The following is a 19,094-nucleotide window of genomic DNA, read 5'->3' as shown; positions in this document are numbered from 1 at the left end:
TTTTAGGATCCATTTTATCCTGTTACCCATGTGAAAATGAAAAAAATTGAGGCTAAAAGAAATCTTTTGTGAAAAAAAAAGTACTTTTTCATTTTTACGGATCAATTTGTGAAGCACCTGGGGGTTCAACGTGCTCACTATGCATCTAGATAAGCTCCAAGTTTCCAAAATAGGGTCACTTGTGGGGGAGCTCCAATGTTTAGGCACACAGGGGCTCTCCAAATGCAACATTGTGTCCGCTAAAGATTGGAGCTAATTTTTCATTGAAAAAGACAAATGGCGCTCCTTCCCTTCCGAGCCCTGTCGTGCGCCCAAACAGTGGTTCCCCCCCCCCCCCCCCCCACATATGGGGTATCGGTGTACTCAGGACAAATTGTACAATAACTTTTGGTGTCCAGTTTCTCTTTTTACCCTTGGGAAAATAAAAAAAATGTTGCTAAAACATAATTTTTGTGACTAAAAAGTTAAATGTTCATTTTTTCCTTCCATGTTGCTTCTGCTGCTGTGAAGCACCTGAAGGGTTAATAAACTTCTTGAATGTGGTTTTGAGCACCTTGAGGGGTGCAGTTTTTAGAATGGTGTCACTTTTGGGTATTTTCAGCCATATGGACCCCTCAAACTGACTTCAAATGTGAGGTGGTCCCTAAAAAAAAAATGGTTTTGTAAATTTTGCTGTAAAAATGAGAAATCGCTGGTCAAATTTTAACCCTTATAACTTCCTAGCAAAAAAGAATTTTGGTTCCAAAATTGTGCTGATGTAAAGTAGACATGTGGGTAATGTTATTTATTAACTATTTTGTGTCACATAACTCTCTTGTTTAACAGAGTAAAAATTCAAAATTAGAAAATTGCAAAATTTTCAAAATTTTAGCCAAATTTCCAATTTTTTCACAAATAAACGCAAAAATTATCGACCTAAATTTACCACTAACATGAAGCCCAATATGTCACGAAAAAACAATCTCAGAACCGCTAGGATTCGTTGAAGCGTTCCTGAGTTATTACCTCATAAAGGGACACTGGTCAGAATTACAAAAAACGGCCAGGTCTTTAAGGTCAAAATAGGCTGGGTCATGAAGGAGTTAAGACCAGGGAATACTGGTCTGTGGCTTTAGGTCAGGTACTTCCTTACCCGGGTACTGTTGTAGAGTTTATGTGCCCCTTTAATGCAAAAACCGTCGCCCCTGTGTGAGCGGGCCGGGTGGACCAAGATGGCCACTGGGAGTTGCAGAGTTGATAAAATCTCGCAGAGAGCGAGAAGCGCCAATTTGGGGGGCGGAGCCACAGACACGATGTTGAATAGGCCCAAGCCGAGGCCTAAATTTCTGCAGCTGGCGGGCGACACCAGCGGTAGAAGTAAGGGGCGTTGTGCCAGGCGAGAAGCGCCAGAAAAGCGGGTGGAGCCACCTTAGCGCCATAGTGTGGGCGCAGCTTCCGGGATGCGGCCTACACATCAGCTGAAGCCGGGGGCTAAATTTTTGCAGCCGGCCGGAGCGTTACCTTAGGGAGGTGGGCCACAGGGAGGTGGCTGAGGCTGCCTGTCAGCATGTGGATATCCCACTGAAGATGGATCCACTCACCATCTGTGCGCGTCCCGGCATGGAGCCGCCATGGATGTGGGTTTCAGCGCTGTTCTGTGCAGCGTGGACGGTGCAGGGATAAACCTCAATCCATCATCCCTTTGTTAGGGAGGTGGAGAGGAACCGTCCGCCTCCTTGTGCCATCCGCTTTCACAGTGGTGGGACAGTGGGGGCTGCTCCGACGCCATAGAGAGGGGCCTCTGTACATCAATGAAGTTCAGGCCCCGACTGGACAGGGCCAGTTGTCCGGCATTAGTCCTGGCTCCAGGAGAGGATACATGGAGGCGACACTCCATGTGGTCGCCTGCTGCTGGTGTGGGGAGATCGGGACCGTGAAGGAACCGTTGCCCCTGAAGTGAGCTCAGGCATGGCTTCCCACGTCGCAGGAGAGGGTACGGGGAGGTATACTCGGTGTGCTCGCCTGTTGATGATTCGAGGGAGATCAGAACCTTGAAAGGAACAGTCGCCCCCTTCACTCCGTTAATTAAAAAATAGAAATTTACAGAAAAGCAAAAAATAAAATAAAAACGTTGGGGTCTGAACCAGACCCGTGTGCCTCCTGCAGACACTAAGCAAGAACTGGTTAGCTGAGAGCCAGCAGGAGGGTGTATACTGCAGGGGAGGAGCCGAGAGCCAGCAGGAGGGTGTATGCTGCAGGGGAGGAGCTGAGAGCCAGCAGGAGGTGTATACTGCAGGGGAGGAGCCGAGAGCCAGCAGGAGGGTGTATACTGCAGGGGAGGAGCCGAGAGCCAGCAGGAGGGTGTATACTGCAGGGGAGGAGCCCAGAGCCAGCAGGAGGGTGTATACTGCAGGGGAGGAGCTGAGAGCCAGCAGGAGGGTGTATACTGCAGGGGAGGAGCTGAGAGCCAGCAGGAGGGTGTATACTGCAGGGGAGGAGCTGAGAGCCAGCAGGAGGGTGTATACTGCAGGGGAGGAGCTGAGAGCCAGCAGGAGGGTGTATACTGCAGGGGAGGAGCTGAGAGCCAGCAGGAGGGTGTATACTGCAGGGGAGGAGCTGAGAGCCAGCAGGAGGGTGTATACTGCAGGGGAGGAGTTGAGAGCCAGCAGGAGGGTGTATACTGCAGGGGAGGAGCCGAGAGCCAGCAGGAGGGTGTATACTGCAGGGGAGGAGCCGAGAGCCAGCAGGAGGGTGTATACTGCAGGGGAGGAGCCGAGAGCCAGCAGGAGGGTGTATACTGCAGGGGAGGAGCCGAGAGCCAGCAGGAGGGTGTATACTGCAGGGGAGGAGCCGAGAGCCAGCAGGAGGGTGTATACTGCAGGGGAGGAGCCGAGAGCCAGCAGGAGGGTGTATACTGCAGGGGAGGAGCCGAGAGCCAGCAGGAGGGTGTATACTGCAGGGGAGGAGCCGAGAGCCAGCAGGAGGGTGTATACTGCAGGGGAGGAGCTGAGAGCCAGCAGGAGGGTGTATACTGCAGGGGAGGAGCTGAGAGCCAGCAGGAGGTGTATACTGCAGGGGAGGAGCCCAGAGCCAGCAGGAGGGTGTATACTGCAGGGGAGGAGCTGAGAGCCAGCAGGAGGGTGTATACTGCAGGGGAGGAGCTGAGAGCCAGCAGGAGGTGTATACTGCAGGGGAGGAGCCCAGAGCCAGCAGGAGGGTGTATACTGCAGGGGAGGAGCTGAGAGCCAGCAGGAGGTGTATACTGCAGGGGAGGAGCCCAGAGCCAGCAGGAGGGTGTATACTGCAGGGGAGGAGCCGAGAGCCAGCAGGAGGGTGTATACTCCAGGGGAGGAGCTGAGAGCCAGCAGGAGGTGTATACTGCAGGGGAGGAGCTGAGAGCCAGCAGGAGGTGTATACTGCAGGGGAGGAGCTGAGAGCCAGCAGGAGGTGTATACTGCAGGGGAGGAGCCGAGAGCCAGCAGGAGGTGTATACTGCAGGGGAGGAGCCGAGAGCCAGCAGGAGGGTGTATACTGCAGGGGAGGAACCGAGAGCCAGCAGGAGGGTGTATACTGCAGGGGAGGAGCCCAGAGCCAGCAGGAGGGTGTATACTGCAGGGGAGGAGCTGAGAGCCAGCAGGAGGTGTATACTGCAGGGGAGGAGCTGAGAGCCAGCAGGAGGTGTATACTGCAGGGGAGGAGCTGAGAGCCAGCAGGAGGTGTATACTGCAGGGGAGGAGCCGAGAGCCAGCAGGAGGTGTATACTGCAGGGGAGGAGCCGAGAGCCAGCAGGAGGGTGTATACTGCAGGGGAGGAACCGAGAGCCAGCAGGAGGGTGTATACTGCAGGGGAGGAGCCCAGAGCCAGCAGGAGGGTGTATACTGCAGGGGAGGAGCTGAGAGCCAGCAGGAGGGTGTATACTGCAGGGTAGGAGCCGAGAGCCAGCAGGAGGGTGTATACTGCAGGGGAGGAGCCCAGAGCCAGCAGGAGGGTGTATACTGCAGGGGAGGAGCTGAGAGCCAGCAGGAGGTGTATACTGCAGGGGAGGAGCCCAGAGCCAGCAGGAGGGTGTATACTGCAGGGGAGGAGCTGAGAGCCAGCAGGAGGGTGTATACTGCAGGGGAGGAGCTGAGAGCCAGCAGGAGGTGTATACTGCAGGGGAGGAGCTGAGAGCCAGCAGGAGGTGTATACTGCAGGGGAGGAGCCGAGAGCCAGCAGGAGGGTGTATACTGCAGGGGAGGAACCGAGAGCCAGCAGGAGGGTGTATACTGCAGGGGAGGAGCCCAGAGCCAGCAGGAGGGTGTATACTGCAGGGGAGGATACCAGAGCCAGCAGGAGGGTGTATACTGCAGGGGAGGAGCCCAGAGCCAGCAAGAGGGTGTATACTGCAGGGGAGGAGCTGAGAGCCAGCAGGAGGTGTATACTGCAGGGGAGGAGCCGAGAGCCAGCAGGAGGGTGTATACTGCAGGGGAGGAACCGAGAGCCAGCAGGAGGGTGTATACTGCAGGGGAGGAGCCCAGAGCCAGCAGGAGGGTGTATACTGCAGGGGAGGAGCTGAGAGCCAGCAGGAGGGTGTATACTGCAGGGTAGGAGCTGAGAGCCAGCAGGAGGGTGTATACTGCAGGGGAGGAGCTGAGAGCCAGCAGGAGGGTGTATACTGCAGGGTAGGAGCTGAGAGCCAGCAGGAGGGTGTATACTGCAGGGGAGGAGCCCAGAGCCAGCAGGAGGGTGTATACTGCAGGGGAGGAGCCCAGAGCCAGCAGGAGGGTGTATACTGCAGGGGAGGAGCTGAGAGCCAGCAGGAGGGTGTATACTGCAGGGGAGGAGAGAACTTTCTGTATATCACTTAGTGTTGGCCTTCTACTGGCAGCAGCATACACCCACGGGCTGTGTCCCCCAATGAGGCAAAGGAGAAATTAAGTTTTTCAGTACACTATGTAGAAAAATGAATGTTTATTATATCGGAAAAAGTAACAAGAAAAACAGCACTCACCGATCTTTCTTTGGATTATGGTTTTAATCCATAAAATTGGTTACATTGATATTTGCAGAGATGCAAGTATCAGGGGAGTTTTCACGCCTTGCTGGCACTTCTACGAGTTTTATGGACAGAAAAATAAGCGATACGACTCTGAGTAGAAGTGGAGGAAAAAACAGAAACGCAAAAACGGAAATTAGTTACAGCGTGAAAGGGTTAATATCCTCTTTTTAAAGCTTCTGTCTTGTTACCTACATACAAGCTCTTAAATTTTCCTTAGCATTATGACTAAATGTTCCAAAATGAACAGTAAAGCCCTTGATATCCAGCCGCTGCCAATGTCGGGGTCAGGATGGGACGTTGGTGAGTCACATGCGATGATTCAGCAATCTATGGCGCATTGATTCACAAGTACTGATTGATGTGAGACCATGGAACAAAGATCAGGGCTTTTTGATAAGGCTGATTCGCGTGGGCACAGGGACGTGAAGGACGTGATGTGTAGCTGTAAATTGGTGCGAAACGCGTTCATTGATGAGGTCTCCATTAAGAAAAACGACAGTCTCCTTTTCGCTCTTCTGATACCACGCAGTATGCTATAATTACCTCCATCATCCCGTCATCTGTCTCATTAGTACAAATGTGTTTGTTATTAAAGGACCTCCGTAGCATGTCTTCTCATTAAACAGCAGAACTGGATTCTCTGATAACGTGGGACAGTAGTGCTTAAATCCAGATATTTGACTTGTCCCTTTTTAAAGGGTTAAAGGGAATCTGTCAGTAAGTTCACGCCAACCCACCAAAACCACATGCAGGTCTTTGAAGGATAAATCCACCTTTATATCTTCTGTCTGATGTTTTAGTTGCATATGAATGTGCAGCAAGAAAGGGATATTCTCAAGTTGTCTCCCGAGCAGCTCACAGCTCTGCCGTCTCCTTACTTCCTGGTTGCTGGGGGGGCAGGTACTCCATCATTGAGTGGCAGTTCTAATATTTTGGTACTGGCATTGTTGTTCACTGTTTTTACCTATAGGGATAACGGGGCATTTGAACAAGCACACTGTTCAGGAAAGTGAGAGCCATCATAAGGAGAACTGCTCTGGAAACTGCCAGTGCTGAGGACCAAGAAATTGTGATTGTGCAGGACAGAGATCCTAACCAAATCTCCCAGCTCTGCCTGTGGTATAAACCTGTTAGTACAGGACTCGGGCCCAGTGGCCACTTTGGAAAGCCAAGACCTGAGAACCTCCTTCTTCCAGCTGGAATGACCAGTATAGTTGTGGCATGATGCACACATGGCACCGAGGTCTACAAATTGGCTTGCTTGTGGTTTAGTGATCATTAACCAAGCGACTGCATCCCTTTAAGGCCCAAAATGGGCATAACTTCAAGGGGTTAATGAGGAGCAGGGGTGATGATTGCTGTTTTACAGTTAATACATGTGTTTCAGCCGTCCTCGGAGCTCTCGCCGGCACTTTTCTAGTGAAGGCCGCTTTATTGAAATGCATGTCGAGACGTCACTTGGTCATAACCTTAGTGACAGCCGGCAAGTGAATTACTGTCACATTCGAGCGCCGCCATCATCAGTGACCTTTACTGAAGCCGGGCTGACCACATATACAGTGCCGCCACCCAGTTTGCTTCTTTGTGATTTTTAAAGGAGTCTCGTCTTGAGCATAGCCCTTCTAAATCGCAGCTTGGGTCCTTCACCACATTTCCATTGAAGACCTACCCTTAGCGTACATAAAGTTGAGTGGCACATCCACATTTTTTGAGCATTTTTAAAAATCTTTTATGGGGAGCCATGTAGTACTATAAACAGGTTTTTTTTTTGTTTTTTTTTTAATAGACATCATATTTCCCAGAGATCGACCTCTCCTCGCCAGAGTCCTGGTAGTATTCTGTTAAGTCTCGTGTTGATATAAGATTGGAATATACAGTATCTGGTAATAATGTCTTTTATTTTTATCTTGCATACGATATGGTGTAATTAAATGGTGAAATGCCCAGAAATTCAGAGTGAGCACCATGAGCAGTACTTGGTAGTGATGAGCGGACGTGCTCTGATAAGGTGTTATCTCAGCATGCTCCGGTGATAACCGAGTGACTTGTGCGTGCTCAAATAATAGGTTTGAGTCCCCGCGGCTGCATGTCTCCTGGTTGTTCGACAGCTAGAACACATGCAGGGATTGTCTAACAAACGTGTATACCCTGCAAGGGTTGCGCTCATCCCTAGTACTCTGGAGTCGCAAATTAATGTCATGGTTGTTGAGATATTTAATGAAGTTGGGTATGGCCGCTATGCAGCCGGACAGAGGATCAGGATATCATCCACATAGCCTATAATCTATATACATAATTGTCTAAGGGGTACTTCCGTCTGTCTGTCCTTCTGTCACGGATATTCATCCTTCTGTCACGGATATTCATTGGTCGTGGCCTCTGTCCATCATGGAAATCCAAGTCGCTGATTGGTCGCCGCAAAACAGCCACGACCAATCAGCGACGGGCACAGTCCGGAAGAAAATGGCCGCTCCTTACTCCCCGCAGTCAGTGCCCGGCGCCCGCTCCCCGCAGTCAGTGCCCGACGCTCCGCTCCCCGCAGTCACTGTCCCCGGCGCTCTACTCCCCGCGAGACCGCTAAGTCAGATGGGTAATTTCGCAAAGCATCCTGGGAACGCAAGGTGGCGGCAGCCGCGCGCCCATCTGCAGTTAGAACTACAAGGGGCCCTCGGATCGTTAGGTGAGTATGTTTATTTTAAAAAAAATTTTAACCTGTGACATACGTGGCTCGGTAATATAGTATGTCACTGGGCAATATCCTACGTAGCTCTGTGCTGTATACTACGAGGCTGGCAATATACTACGTAACTGGGCAATATACTGCGTGGCTGTGCAATATACTACGTGGCTAAACAATATACTACCTCGCTCTGCAATATACTACGTTGCTCTGTGCTGTATACTACGTGGCTGGACAATATATTACGTGGCTCTGTGCTGTATACTACGTGGCTGGGCAATATACTACGTGACTGGGCAATATACTATGTGGCTGGGCAATATACTACGTGGCTCTGTGCTGTATACTATGTGGCTGGGCAATATACTACGTGGCTGGGCAATATACTACGTGGCTGGGCAATATACTATGTGGCTGGGCAATATACTACGTCGCTGGACAATATACTACGTGGCTGGGCAATATAATACGTTGATGGGCAATATACTACGTGGCTGGGCAATATACTACGTGGCTGGGCAATATACTACATGGACATCCATATTCTAGAATACCCGATGCGTTAGAATCGGGCCACCATCTAGTCTACTATATAATTGTCTAAGGGTCACTTCCGTCTTTTTGTCTGTCTGTCTTTCTGTCTGTAACGGAAATCCCAAGTCGCTGATTGGTCGCCGCAAAACGGCCACGACCAATCAGCGACGGGCATAGTCCAGCAGCAAATTGGTCGCTCCTTACTCCCCGCAGTCAGTGCCCACTCCATAATCCCCTCCAGTCAGCCCTCACAAAGGGTTAATGGCAGAGTCAACGGACCGCTTTATGCCGCGGTGTAACGCACTCCGTTAACGCTGCTATTAACCCTGTGTGACCAACTTTTTACTATTGATGCTGCCTATGCAGCATCAATAGTAAAAAGATCTAATGTTAAAAATAATTTAAAAAAAAAATAAAAAAATCGTTATATACTCACCCTCCGTTGGCCCACCGGAGCCAGCCGAGGCCTTTCCCGCTCCTCGCGACGCTCCGGTGACCGGTCCATGCATTGCGGTCTAGCGAGATGATGACGTGGCGGTATCGACAGACCGCTACATCGTCATCTCGCGAGACCGCAATGCACTCTTGGGACCGGAGCGTCGCAAGGAGCTTCGGTAAACGCCTCAGCTGGATCCGGTGGGCTGACGGAGGGTGAGTATATAACTATTTTTTATTTTAATTCTTTTTTTAACAGGGATATGGTGCTCACATTGCTATATATTACGTGGGCTGTGTTAGATACTGCGTGGGCTGTGTTATATACTACATCTTTGTGCTATATACTATGTAGGCTGTGGTATATATTACGTGACTGGGCAATATACTACATCGGTGTGCTCTATACTACGTGGCCTGTGTTATATACTGCATGGGCAGTGTTATATACTACGTCTCTGTGTTATATATTACGTCTCTGTGCAATATATTACGTGTCTGTGCTATATACTACGTGGCTGTCTGTGTTACGTGGGCTGTGCTATATACTATGTGGCTGCTATATACATACATGCATACATATATATTCTAGAATACCCGATGCGTTAGAATCAGGCCACCATCTAGTATAATATATGAAAAAGGATTTGTTTCTGAAAAAATGAAACCTTCCTCCCACCAAGCGACGAACAAAATAGCTAGCAATGGGGAGAAACGTGAACCCATAGCAGCTCCTTTGATCTGTAAAATTAATTTCTTATTAAATGGAAAAAATAATGCGTTTGAAAAGATATTCAATGGCTGTGAGAATGGTTTCCTTTAGTTCTGCCCTGTATCCACTGTAATGATTTAAATGATGTGAAATGGCTTGTATCGCTACATGACGAATGTAAGGAGCAGGCTCCGGAGCTGAGCCTGCTTCATATAAGGCAGGTGCCGGCAGTTCTCTACAGCCAGCACCTGCCTCTAACAGCAGCAACCAGAGCTAGATCCGATGCCACTGTGTATCAACTGAAACGCTGCTGTCAATCTCTGACTGGTGGGGTGCCCATCAGCCACCTGCAACACAATCTCCAGGTGCCACCTATGGCAGCCGGCAGTCTACTGATGGTGCTTGTTAGTTCCACTTTCTCCTTCCTATAGAGTGCAGTATTGAAGTATTGCTGTATATATAACACAATCAAACAATTGCAGGTTGAAGTAATAAAAATGTACGTGAAAGTTCTTAAGAAATATAAATAATCTAAAAATGTATAAATAATCTCAATGTATTAATTGCAACCCAAAATGATGCCAATAGAAAGTGCAAAAATTAGGATCTAGAATAACTATTCATTTCCCCGGTGATGGGTTTCTGTTACATTTCCTTTTTAGGTTTTTCCATGTGACTTGAGGATCTAGAATAACTATTCATTTCCCCGGTGATGGGTTTCTGTTACATTTCCTTTTTAGGTTTTTCCATGTGACTTGAGAAAGTTTAACTTGTTTCAAAATTATTAAACCTTTTTTTCTTCTTTCAATTAAATTCTAGCCCGGGAAGAACGTCCTGTATGAAGATCGGGCAGTACAGGATTTACATGAAATCTATGATCCTTGCTTCTTACTGCCACTTTTTAGCGAACTGCTCAGACCAGGTAACGTGCAAACGCCATACAGGTTGTCTTATAGGAAAAGATTACACTGGACTCCACCTTAAGTGACTGATTACCAGCCTTCAAGGTTGCCATTAGCCACCTCCTTCTCCGTGACGTAAAAGTATGTCCTGAAACAGTTGTGTACATATGGAGGGGCCAGCTCGGGAGCTTAAGCCTGCCCGGCCGTCTCGGGAGCTTAAGCCTGCCCGGCCGTCTCGGGAGCTTAAGCCTGCCCGGCCGTCTCGGGAGCTTAAGCTTGCCCGGCCGTCTCGGGAGCTTAAGCCTGCCCGGCCGTCTCGGGAGCTTAAGCCTGCCCGGCCGTCTCGGGAGCTTAAGCCTGCCCGGCCGTCTCGGGAGCTTAAGCCTGCCCGGCCGTCTCGGGAGCTTAAGCCTGCCCGGCCGTCTCGGGAGCTTAAGCCTGCCCGGCCGTCTCGGGAGCTTAAGCCTGCCCGGCCGTCTCGGGAGCTTAAGCCTGCCCGGCCGTCTCGGGAGCTTAAGCCTGCCCGGCCGTCTCGGGAGCTTAAGCCTGCCCGGCCGTCTCGGGAGCTTAAGCCTGCCCGGCCGTCTCGGGAGCTTAAGCCTGCCCGGCCGTCTCGGGAGCTTAAGCCTGCCCGGCCGTCTCGGGAGCTTAAGCCTGCCCGGCCGTCTCGGGAGCTTAAGCCTGCCCGGCCGTCTCGGGAGCTTAAGCCTGCCCGGCCGTCTCGGGAGCTTATGCCTGCCCGGCCGTCTCGGGAGCTTAAGCCTGCCCGGCCGTCTCGGGAGCTTAAGCCTGCCCGGCCGTCTCGGGAGCTTAAGCCTGCCCGGCCGTCTCGGGAGCTTAAGCCTGCCCGGCCGTCTCGGGAGCTTAAGCCTGCCCGGCCGTCTCGGGAGCTTAAGCCTGCCCGGCCGTCTCGGGAGCTTAAGCCTGCCCGGCCGTCTCGGGAGCTTAAGCCTGCCCGGCCGTCTCGGGAGCTTAAGCCTGCCCGGCCGTCTCGGGAGCTTAAGCCTGCCCGGCCGTCTCGGGAGCTTAAGCCTGCCCGGCCGTCTCGGGAGCTTAAGCCTGCCCGGCCGTCTCGGGAGCTTAAGCCTGCCCGGCCGTCTCGGGAGCTTAAGCCTGCCCGGCCGTCTCGGGAGCTTAAGCCTGCCCGGCCGTCTCGGGAGCTTAAGCCTGCCCGGCCGTCTCGGGAGCTTAAGCCTGCCCGGCCGTCTCGGGAGCTTAAGCCTGCCCGGCCGTCTCGGGAGCTTAAGCCTGCCCGGCCGTCTCGGGAGCTTAAGCCTGCCCGGCCGTCTCGGGAGCTTAAGCCTGCCCGGCCGTCTCGGGAGCTTAAGCCTGCCCGGCCGTCTCGGGAGCTTAAGCCTGCCCGGCCGTCTCGGGAGCTTAAGCCTGCCCGGCCGTCTCGGGAGCTTAAGCCTGCCCGGCCGTCTCGGGAGCTTAAGCCTGCCCGGCCGTCTCGGGAGCTTAAGCCTGCCCGGCCGTCTCGGGAGCTTAAGCCTGCCCGGCCGTCTCGGGAGCTTAAGCCTGCCCGGCCGTCTCGGGAGCTTAAGCCTGCCCGGCCGTCTCGGGAGCTTAAGCCTGCCCGGCCGTCTCGGGAGCTTAAACACTCTCCATACAGGGCAGATCCCTATTTATTTACAGTCAGTATATGTCTGACAGCAGCGTTCCATACGATATATGCCATAAACAGAAAAAAAAACTTGAGATGCCAAAATGGCTGTTTTTTCTTTTTTTTCTTTTACACAAATCCCTCAGAAATGCAATAAAAATAGAATGTTGCATATCCTTCCCCGCGAAACAAGAGAACAATAACAACCACGGGTCTGCATAAAAAAAAAAAGCACGAAAAGAGTTCGAAATGAACAAAGTTCTGAATTTCACTAACGGAAAATAACCTATACAAATGGTATTGCCGTGATTGTACTGCCCTAATCGTAAAAATGAATACTAAAAAAATAATTACATAATTGCTGGGTTTTTTTTACCATTTCATCCCTTTTGTAATTTTTTTTTTGCACATTTTTCAGTACATTATATGATAAAATAAATGGTGTCATTCAAAACTACATCTCGTTCCCGCAAAAAAAAAATTACCCAGAACAACGGAAAAATAAAAAAGCTATGGATCTTGGAAAAAATGAAAACAAGGGAATCTGTCAGCAGGATCTCGCCCAACCCACAACACATCCAAAACTATTTATATGTTCATATAACTCTTTCAAAAATAAGTCCAGCAATACCTTCATAAGCCCAGTCTGTTACTGAAAATCTGCTCTTAAATTGATATGCAAATGAGGCTTAAAGGTTTTTTTGAAGATCTGAAACCTTGGTCACTCCAGCTCTATTCCCTGCCCAGCATCGCTGCCTCCTACTGCATGACTGACGTCTCCTTCATCTGAAGTCGCCCAGCGTAGAGGCCGTCAGTCAAGCAGCAGGAGGAAACGATGGTTCTGGATGTGGAATAGAGCTGGAGTGACAGAAGCTTCAGATCTACCATAGCTCTTCAGCCTAATTTGCATATCAAATCAAATTACTTGATTTCTCAGTCATGGAGGAATGGAGCGGCCATGTAAAGGTATTGCTGGAATTGTCTTTCAAAGAGCGACATACACATGTAGTGTGAGGGGTGAAATCCTGCTGACAGATTCCCTTTAATGGGATAATAAATTGATAATTCAGAGACCCTGAAAACTATTTATTGTAAAAGAATTAATAAGCCATTCTAGTGGGAACTTTTCATACAATCCTTAAAGTATGATTATTCCTGCCAGTGACGATGTCTGTCTTCTGCAGAGCTGGTGGTGAACTGTGTGAAGTTTGTGGAGATGAATGCCCTGGGGCTCACACTAGCTGCACTCAGCAGCTACGATTATAGCACGAGAGCGGCCGCTTATCACATCCTGGGCTGCTTTGTCTCTCACATGGAAGGGGCGCGCTTCAGAGATAAGAAGCAGGTAAGCAGCTTTTATCATGATGTCACTTTTTAGGCTGCTTAATTTCTTAATATATCGTTATAATTGTTTGAGCCCAATCTCCTCCATAAATGTAATGCTCTGCAGCCACCACTAGGGGGAGCCTACTGCATGTTATACAACTCACAATCAGCACAGTTAGCAGTTGGCTCTTTAGCGCCCTCTAGTGGCAGCTGCAGGCAGATGGAATTTTCTTTTCTCATTCACCACTATGAAGTTGCGGGATATTTTGAGCTTTGTATCAATAATTCATTGGCATTTCATTTTAGCTCTTTCCATCAGAACAGACACGATAGACATGCTTAGATGTAACGCTGCTTTTCTATTCCAGCTGCAGTGTCTTCTAGACGTGGTAAAGAATGGAATCCGAAAGGAGAATATCAGACTGGCATTCACATTGGGTCTTTACGGCGCTCGTGCTGCCCAGGTCATCCTCAGACCAGGTTATTATGGTTGTGCTGGACATGAGTTTGAGAAATGTCTTACAATTTTCCATACTGTCACTTTTTAGCATTTTTTGGATAAGTTATATGCCCTCTTTAAATGGCTTTTACCACTAACATCTATCAACTGTCCTCAAAACTATATGATTATTCCGGGATCCCATGTTCAACTTTGGTTTAAAGGGGATGTTTGGCCTTAGTCTACAAGTCTGCAGTCACTCTAAGGCCGGACAACCCCTTTAAGAAGGTGATGCTTTTCCATTTTACATATAATGGTTTTTGTTATCTCAAAAAAAAACAGAGGAACACATGTACATCCGGACAACCAGGTTCCTGTTATCTCATGAATACTTGGACCTGAGGAAAGTTCCAGATTTCTACAGACTGTTCTATAGCTCTGACATAGAGGTAAGTCGCCGTCAGATGGGATTCTTTTAATTAATTTCCTTTTGAGTTGAATGCATTCTGTTGTTCCCTGTTATCAGCCATTCCAGCCTGGGGAGAGACTGAATGTAGGTTTCTTCATTGGGTTTATTGGGGAAACTTTATACACTTAGACTTAAAACGAATGGTCACCTTGTCATTATTGATCCACAATTACGTGTCAATGAATTTCTTAATATAATTTTATATTACTTCTGCAACAGAGCACCAAATCCTCAGCATTTGCTTAGATTTAGAAGATGGCACAGTAGCTACTTAAAGCCACCACTAGAGGGAGCTCAGGAGCCCACTGCATACTGCGCTGGCCTTGAATGCACAACAGGCATTTGGCTCCCTCTAGGGGTCAGGAAAAGACCTGAATACATTTTATAACATTCTTAATGTCCAGATTTTTTTTTTTTTTAATTCTTATTTTTTATTTGTTAAATGACAGCATAAGGTGGAACGTGACTGGATCCTCTCATTATTAAGTGATGGAATGAGGGACAAGTATTGCTACGAGCTGTATGATTACCAGAAGATTTTCATGGTCATCATGACTTATTACGACAGTCCCCTGTGTGACGAGGCATCCCAGGTAATGCTACCCTCTCAGATATATGGAGGATACCCCTTTTTAGGTATTGCTTTGGGTCTGGGTATAGAAAGGTCACACTAGGAAGGAGGGCGGAGGTAAAGCCCGTTAAATGGATTTTATTAATAATGTGATTCCCTGATTTATCTAATGTTTCCTCTTGCAGCCGCTCGTCATGGATGTGTTTATGAAAGCCTCTAAAATTCCCAAAGCCGCTTATGAGCTGATCCGAGATCACAGCCTTCTAACCTGGATACAGAATATATTAGCAAAGTGGTATGTCTTTTAGCTACTTTTGCACCCCAAAAATGTGTCCTTTACATCTGTGTCATGTAAAAAATATTTACTCTGTCGCCTCTTTGGGGGACACAGCTCATGGTCCTGTGTCCCCCAAAGAGATTTTACGATGAGTACACAAAAATCTCCTTTACTTTGTCGCCTCATTTGGGGGACACAGGACTATGAGCTGTCTCCCCCAATTAGAAGCTAAGTGAAAGAGATTTTACGGTGAGTACACAAAAATCTCCTTTTTAAAATCTGTTGATATGCCTTTCTAAAGCTTCAGGCTGCAGTAATGATTTGTGAATGGTCTGTATGTGGAGCGGCAAGTTCAGAGCCCAGTGTGCACTTCCCTGGGCAGCATGATTTCTTTCCCTCACCCCCACAACTTGTGCGTTTCCCGCTGGCACTGACATGACTCGGCAAGCGATGATTTGTGCAACAATATTAAAAAAAAAATAAGAATGAGAAAGCGATCCTCATAATAATAACAATAAACTGTGTGTTTCGCCCTGCTTTGTCAGGAGTTGTAACATAGTAACATAGTAACATAGTTAGTAAGGCCGAAAAAAGACATTTGTCCATCCAGTTCAGCCTATATTCCATTATAATAAATACCCAGATCTACGTCCTTCTACAGATGTTGTGATGCATTCAGCCACTGGCACTTACAGCTGCTGCTGCATGGTTTTTCTAGATTGCTGATCACCCTTTTACCTTGTCTTATTATATTGTTTCTCTGTATTTTAATTGTTTTTCAAGAAAATAAGACCTGCTAACTCAAGGAAAAGTATAAACGGTAATCCAGAAAAATAATATAGCAGCAGTTATAAGTGCTGGATGTATCACAGCCCCTGACGAAGCAGGGCGAAACATATGTTTCTCTAATATGGGGATTATTTTCTGACTGTTATAGCCTGAGCCCAGAAATCTGGTTTTGGGTTTGTTATATGTTTTGGAGTGTGGATCCAGTTTTAAGTTGTTTCCCTTGTATCTACAATTTTGTGTAAGAATGTAGATGTTTTGTTAAACATGGTGAGTATGGATAATATCTGACTACAGATGCCCCGAAGGCTCTCAAGAGAGTGTTAACAAGCAGCCAGGATTATAGGGAGTAAGCGAATAATCGCCTGTTTGTAATCTGTGACTATGAAGCGGTACCTGCCTTATCCCAGGGCACATAGCTCTGCATCGGAGCTGTAAACGCAGAATGGTGAGCAGTTTTTAAGTTGCTTCACATTTTATTGTTTAGTCTGCCTACACATTAGATTAATGATGGCTGCACCTGCTAATGTCAGCGTGGTCGGCTGACGGTCTATTGTATTGATGGACCCTCTTGACTTTGTCTACACATGTGTAAGGAGAGAGGGATCCGGCGAATCGAATTTCCAGTGGCTGATTGTTGTGTTCTCCAGGAGATAAGCCTCCACTAGTGACCCTCTCCTAGCGATCGGCCGAGCTTTCCTGTGTATGGGGGAGTCAGGAGAGATGGCGGTCTACAGAACGATCGTTCATCCGGCACCGATCTATTGTGTATGGGGAGGTTTAGCAATACGCCACCATTTTATAAGATGGTGTGATACTCTCTACAAGCATTTCCTGCTGTATTTTGACTTCATGTCTTAAGTTATTGTTTCGACAGGTACGTGGAAAATAAAACCCTGGGCACTGTAATAACATTGCTCAACAACTTGTGGTTTACCAATCTTGGGACTAAAGGGAAGACCAAGTCCAAAGAAGAGCAAGATGAAGTCGGAGAGCAAGAAAAGTTCCTCCCTCTTCACCTAGTGAATGAGATGCTCTCCGTGTTGATGATCCTTCTGAGACACATTCGGTAAGTCACGGCTGACCATCATTTCATAGTATCATGTTTGGTATTGATTTATGTTAGATACACTAGTTATTCCTCATTTTGCCAATTTCCTTTTTTTATATCTTTGGCAATTACTCGAACAAGCAAAGCTGCAGTGTACAGCATGGGGGAAAGCGCAGCGGCCATGGCATGAGACCTTCACAAACTGTCTGCTGCGTACGTCACACGTAGAGGCCATTACTGGGGTTTTCCTTTGTTAGGAAGAGTCTATCTACACAGAAGGTACATCTGACATTAATGACATCTTGCACTTTTTCGGCAGGCCAAACTTAGGGGGCGTCCACATTGCCCAGTATTTTGGAACCTTGAGCTCCGTTCTGAGATATCGCAGAAGAGTCCTGGACGCCTTCACCGAAATGGGACGGTTTGCCATTAACCAGCAGATTCTCTCCAGCAGTAAAGCGCTGATACTGCTGCAAAAATGGAGTGTTATTGAGAAGGACCTAGATCTCCAGGAGAAACTGAGCAACCTGGCCAAGGAATACCAGATCAAAGAGCTAAAAAGTAAGAGTAATAGATCAATGTTTTTTTTTTTTTTTTTTTTTTTTTTTTTTGGGGGGGGGGGGGATTAGATTCATCTTGATCATTGTCAGAAATTAAAGTTGTATTCCCATCTCCAAGATCCTATCCCAGCATGCAGTAGGTGTAATAAAATGTAGTATAGTTCTTCTGATTCTTTTTGTCTCTTTCCTCATGTGCAGGCATTGCAGTAGCTTGGGTATCCATGGGTACGACCACTCACATAGTGACAGTTAGTTGTTAGTGGTCGAAACCATGGATACCTAAGCTACTGCAATGCCTGCACATGAGGAAAGAGACAAAACGAATTAAGAAAACAATACTACATTTCTAATTGGATGTATTTGCTATTATTATTATTATTATTATTATTATTACACCTACTAAATATTGGGAGACTATCTTGGAGATGGAACACCCCTTTAAGCACTGACAGATCACCTGATGTGAGACGTACCGAAGTAGTAAATGCCGTCCGAACAGATGCTTCCATTCAGGTCTTGTGTACTATTGCACTAATTAAAGAGTCCTGGCGCCCCTTCTATGATTGGCAACTTACTGGACCATTTTGGCCTAATAAAGGGTGATGGGAAGAAATAATGAGCCAAGTTGTCAGATAATGGACGCTATACTTCTATGGAGCTGCTCTGCAATACCACGAACAAGCCATGGGCAGCAGTGGAGCCGATTTTGTTAAAGAAACAATAAAAGCTAGCCTTTTTTGTTCTAATTCTGGAAGCACCTTTACCTCTAAATCGGGATCCGCAGGAATTGTGCACATATCCTATTTATTGCATCTGCGCCCATCTGGCGATCATGCATGTGTCCTGTCGGGTATGTATGAACGACATCGACGCCTCTGGATGCGGAACGGGATAGGGACAGGAAACCTCTTTATTGGGGTTTCCCAGGACTGTTTACATTGATGTGCCTAGCCTTAGGACAGGTCATATGTGTATGATCAGCGGTGGTGAGACACTCGACACTTCTGCCGATGGACGGTTCCTGGTGCCAGCGGTGGGCACAAGTGCTCAGCTGCAGGAGTTCAACAGCTGTTTAGTGGACATGGCTGGGAACGAATAGGGCGGTGGAGGAGGCGGATATGTTGCACCCAGCTCCGACCGCTATGCAGTTGACAAAGGTGTATATGTGCAGCTCCACAATCGAGCACCTTCACCAGTGCCAAGCAGGGTACTGCTTGTCGCACCCCCACCGATCACATATTGATAACCTATTCTAAGGATATCCATGTACAAGACAATCCCTTTAAGTATCCTGTCCACAAGGCTCATAAACAGTAGGATCCTGCCATAGTTTTATATTATAATTTATTCAAAGCTCTTCCAATCATTATCTCTACTTAAACTACCCAGTGCTCAACTGTAGATCAAGTTTTATTGCAAACATCTATATATTTAAAGCGGTTTTTTTTTTTTCGTAGATGCAATATATTTCCTCCTATTCTTTCTTTTAGTGACTTCTTTTCCTTTGACAGAGGGATGAAAGCCAAAATGTAACCTTAAACAAGCCAAAATGTAGCCTTAAAAAAAAAAAAGCCAAAATGTAACCTTAAAAAAAAGCCAAAATGTAGCCTTAAAAAAAAAGCCAAAATGTAGCCTTAATGTTCTCTCGGGTGCAGTCCTCTAATTGCCCTTTAGTCCTCAGAGATCCTGAAACTGTTCTGAAATTTTTGGGAAAATGTGTATAACTTTTCAT

General features: G+C 47.8%; 1 protein-coding gene across 2 annotated transcripts in view; it reads left to right on the top strand.

The window, feature by feature from the left end:
• The window catches only part of URB1 (URB1 ribosome biogenesis homolog), a 158,766-nt gene that overhangs the window by 119,048 nt on the left and 20,624 nt on the right, over window positions 1-19,094 (top strand). For both annotated transcript variants that reach the window (XM_069760845.1, XM_069760844.1), the window contains exons 30-37: window positions 10,198-10,300; window positions 13,068-13,228; window positions 13,578-13,689; window positions 13,991-14,097; window positions 14,567-14,710; window positions 14,874-14,983; window positions 16,629-16,820; window positions 17,122-17,363. In XM_069760845.1, the coding sequence (XP_069616946.1) occupies window positions 10,198-10,300; window positions 13,068-13,228; window positions 13,578-13,689; window positions 13,991-14,097; window positions 14,567-14,710; window positions 14,874-14,983; window positions 16,629-16,820; window positions 17,122-17,363 (1,171 nt within the window). The remainder of the gene's footprint in view (window positions 1-10,197; window positions 10,301-13,067; window positions 13,229-13,577; window positions 13,690-13,990; window positions 14,098-14,566; window positions 14,711-14,873; window positions 14,984-16,628; window positions 16,821-17,121; window positions 17,364-19,094) is intronic.

The sequence above is a fragment of the Ranitomeya imitator genome, chromosome 3 (assembly GCF_032444005.1).
Source record: "Ranitomeya imitator isolate aRanImi1 chromosome 3, aRanImi1.pri, whole genome shotgun sequence".
NCBI classification, from domain to species: domain Eukaryota; kingdom Metazoa; phylum Chordata; class Amphibia; order Anura; family Dendrobatidae; genus Ranitomeya; species Ranitomeya imitator.
This window is presented reverse-complemented; position numbering and strand designations above follow the sequence as displayed.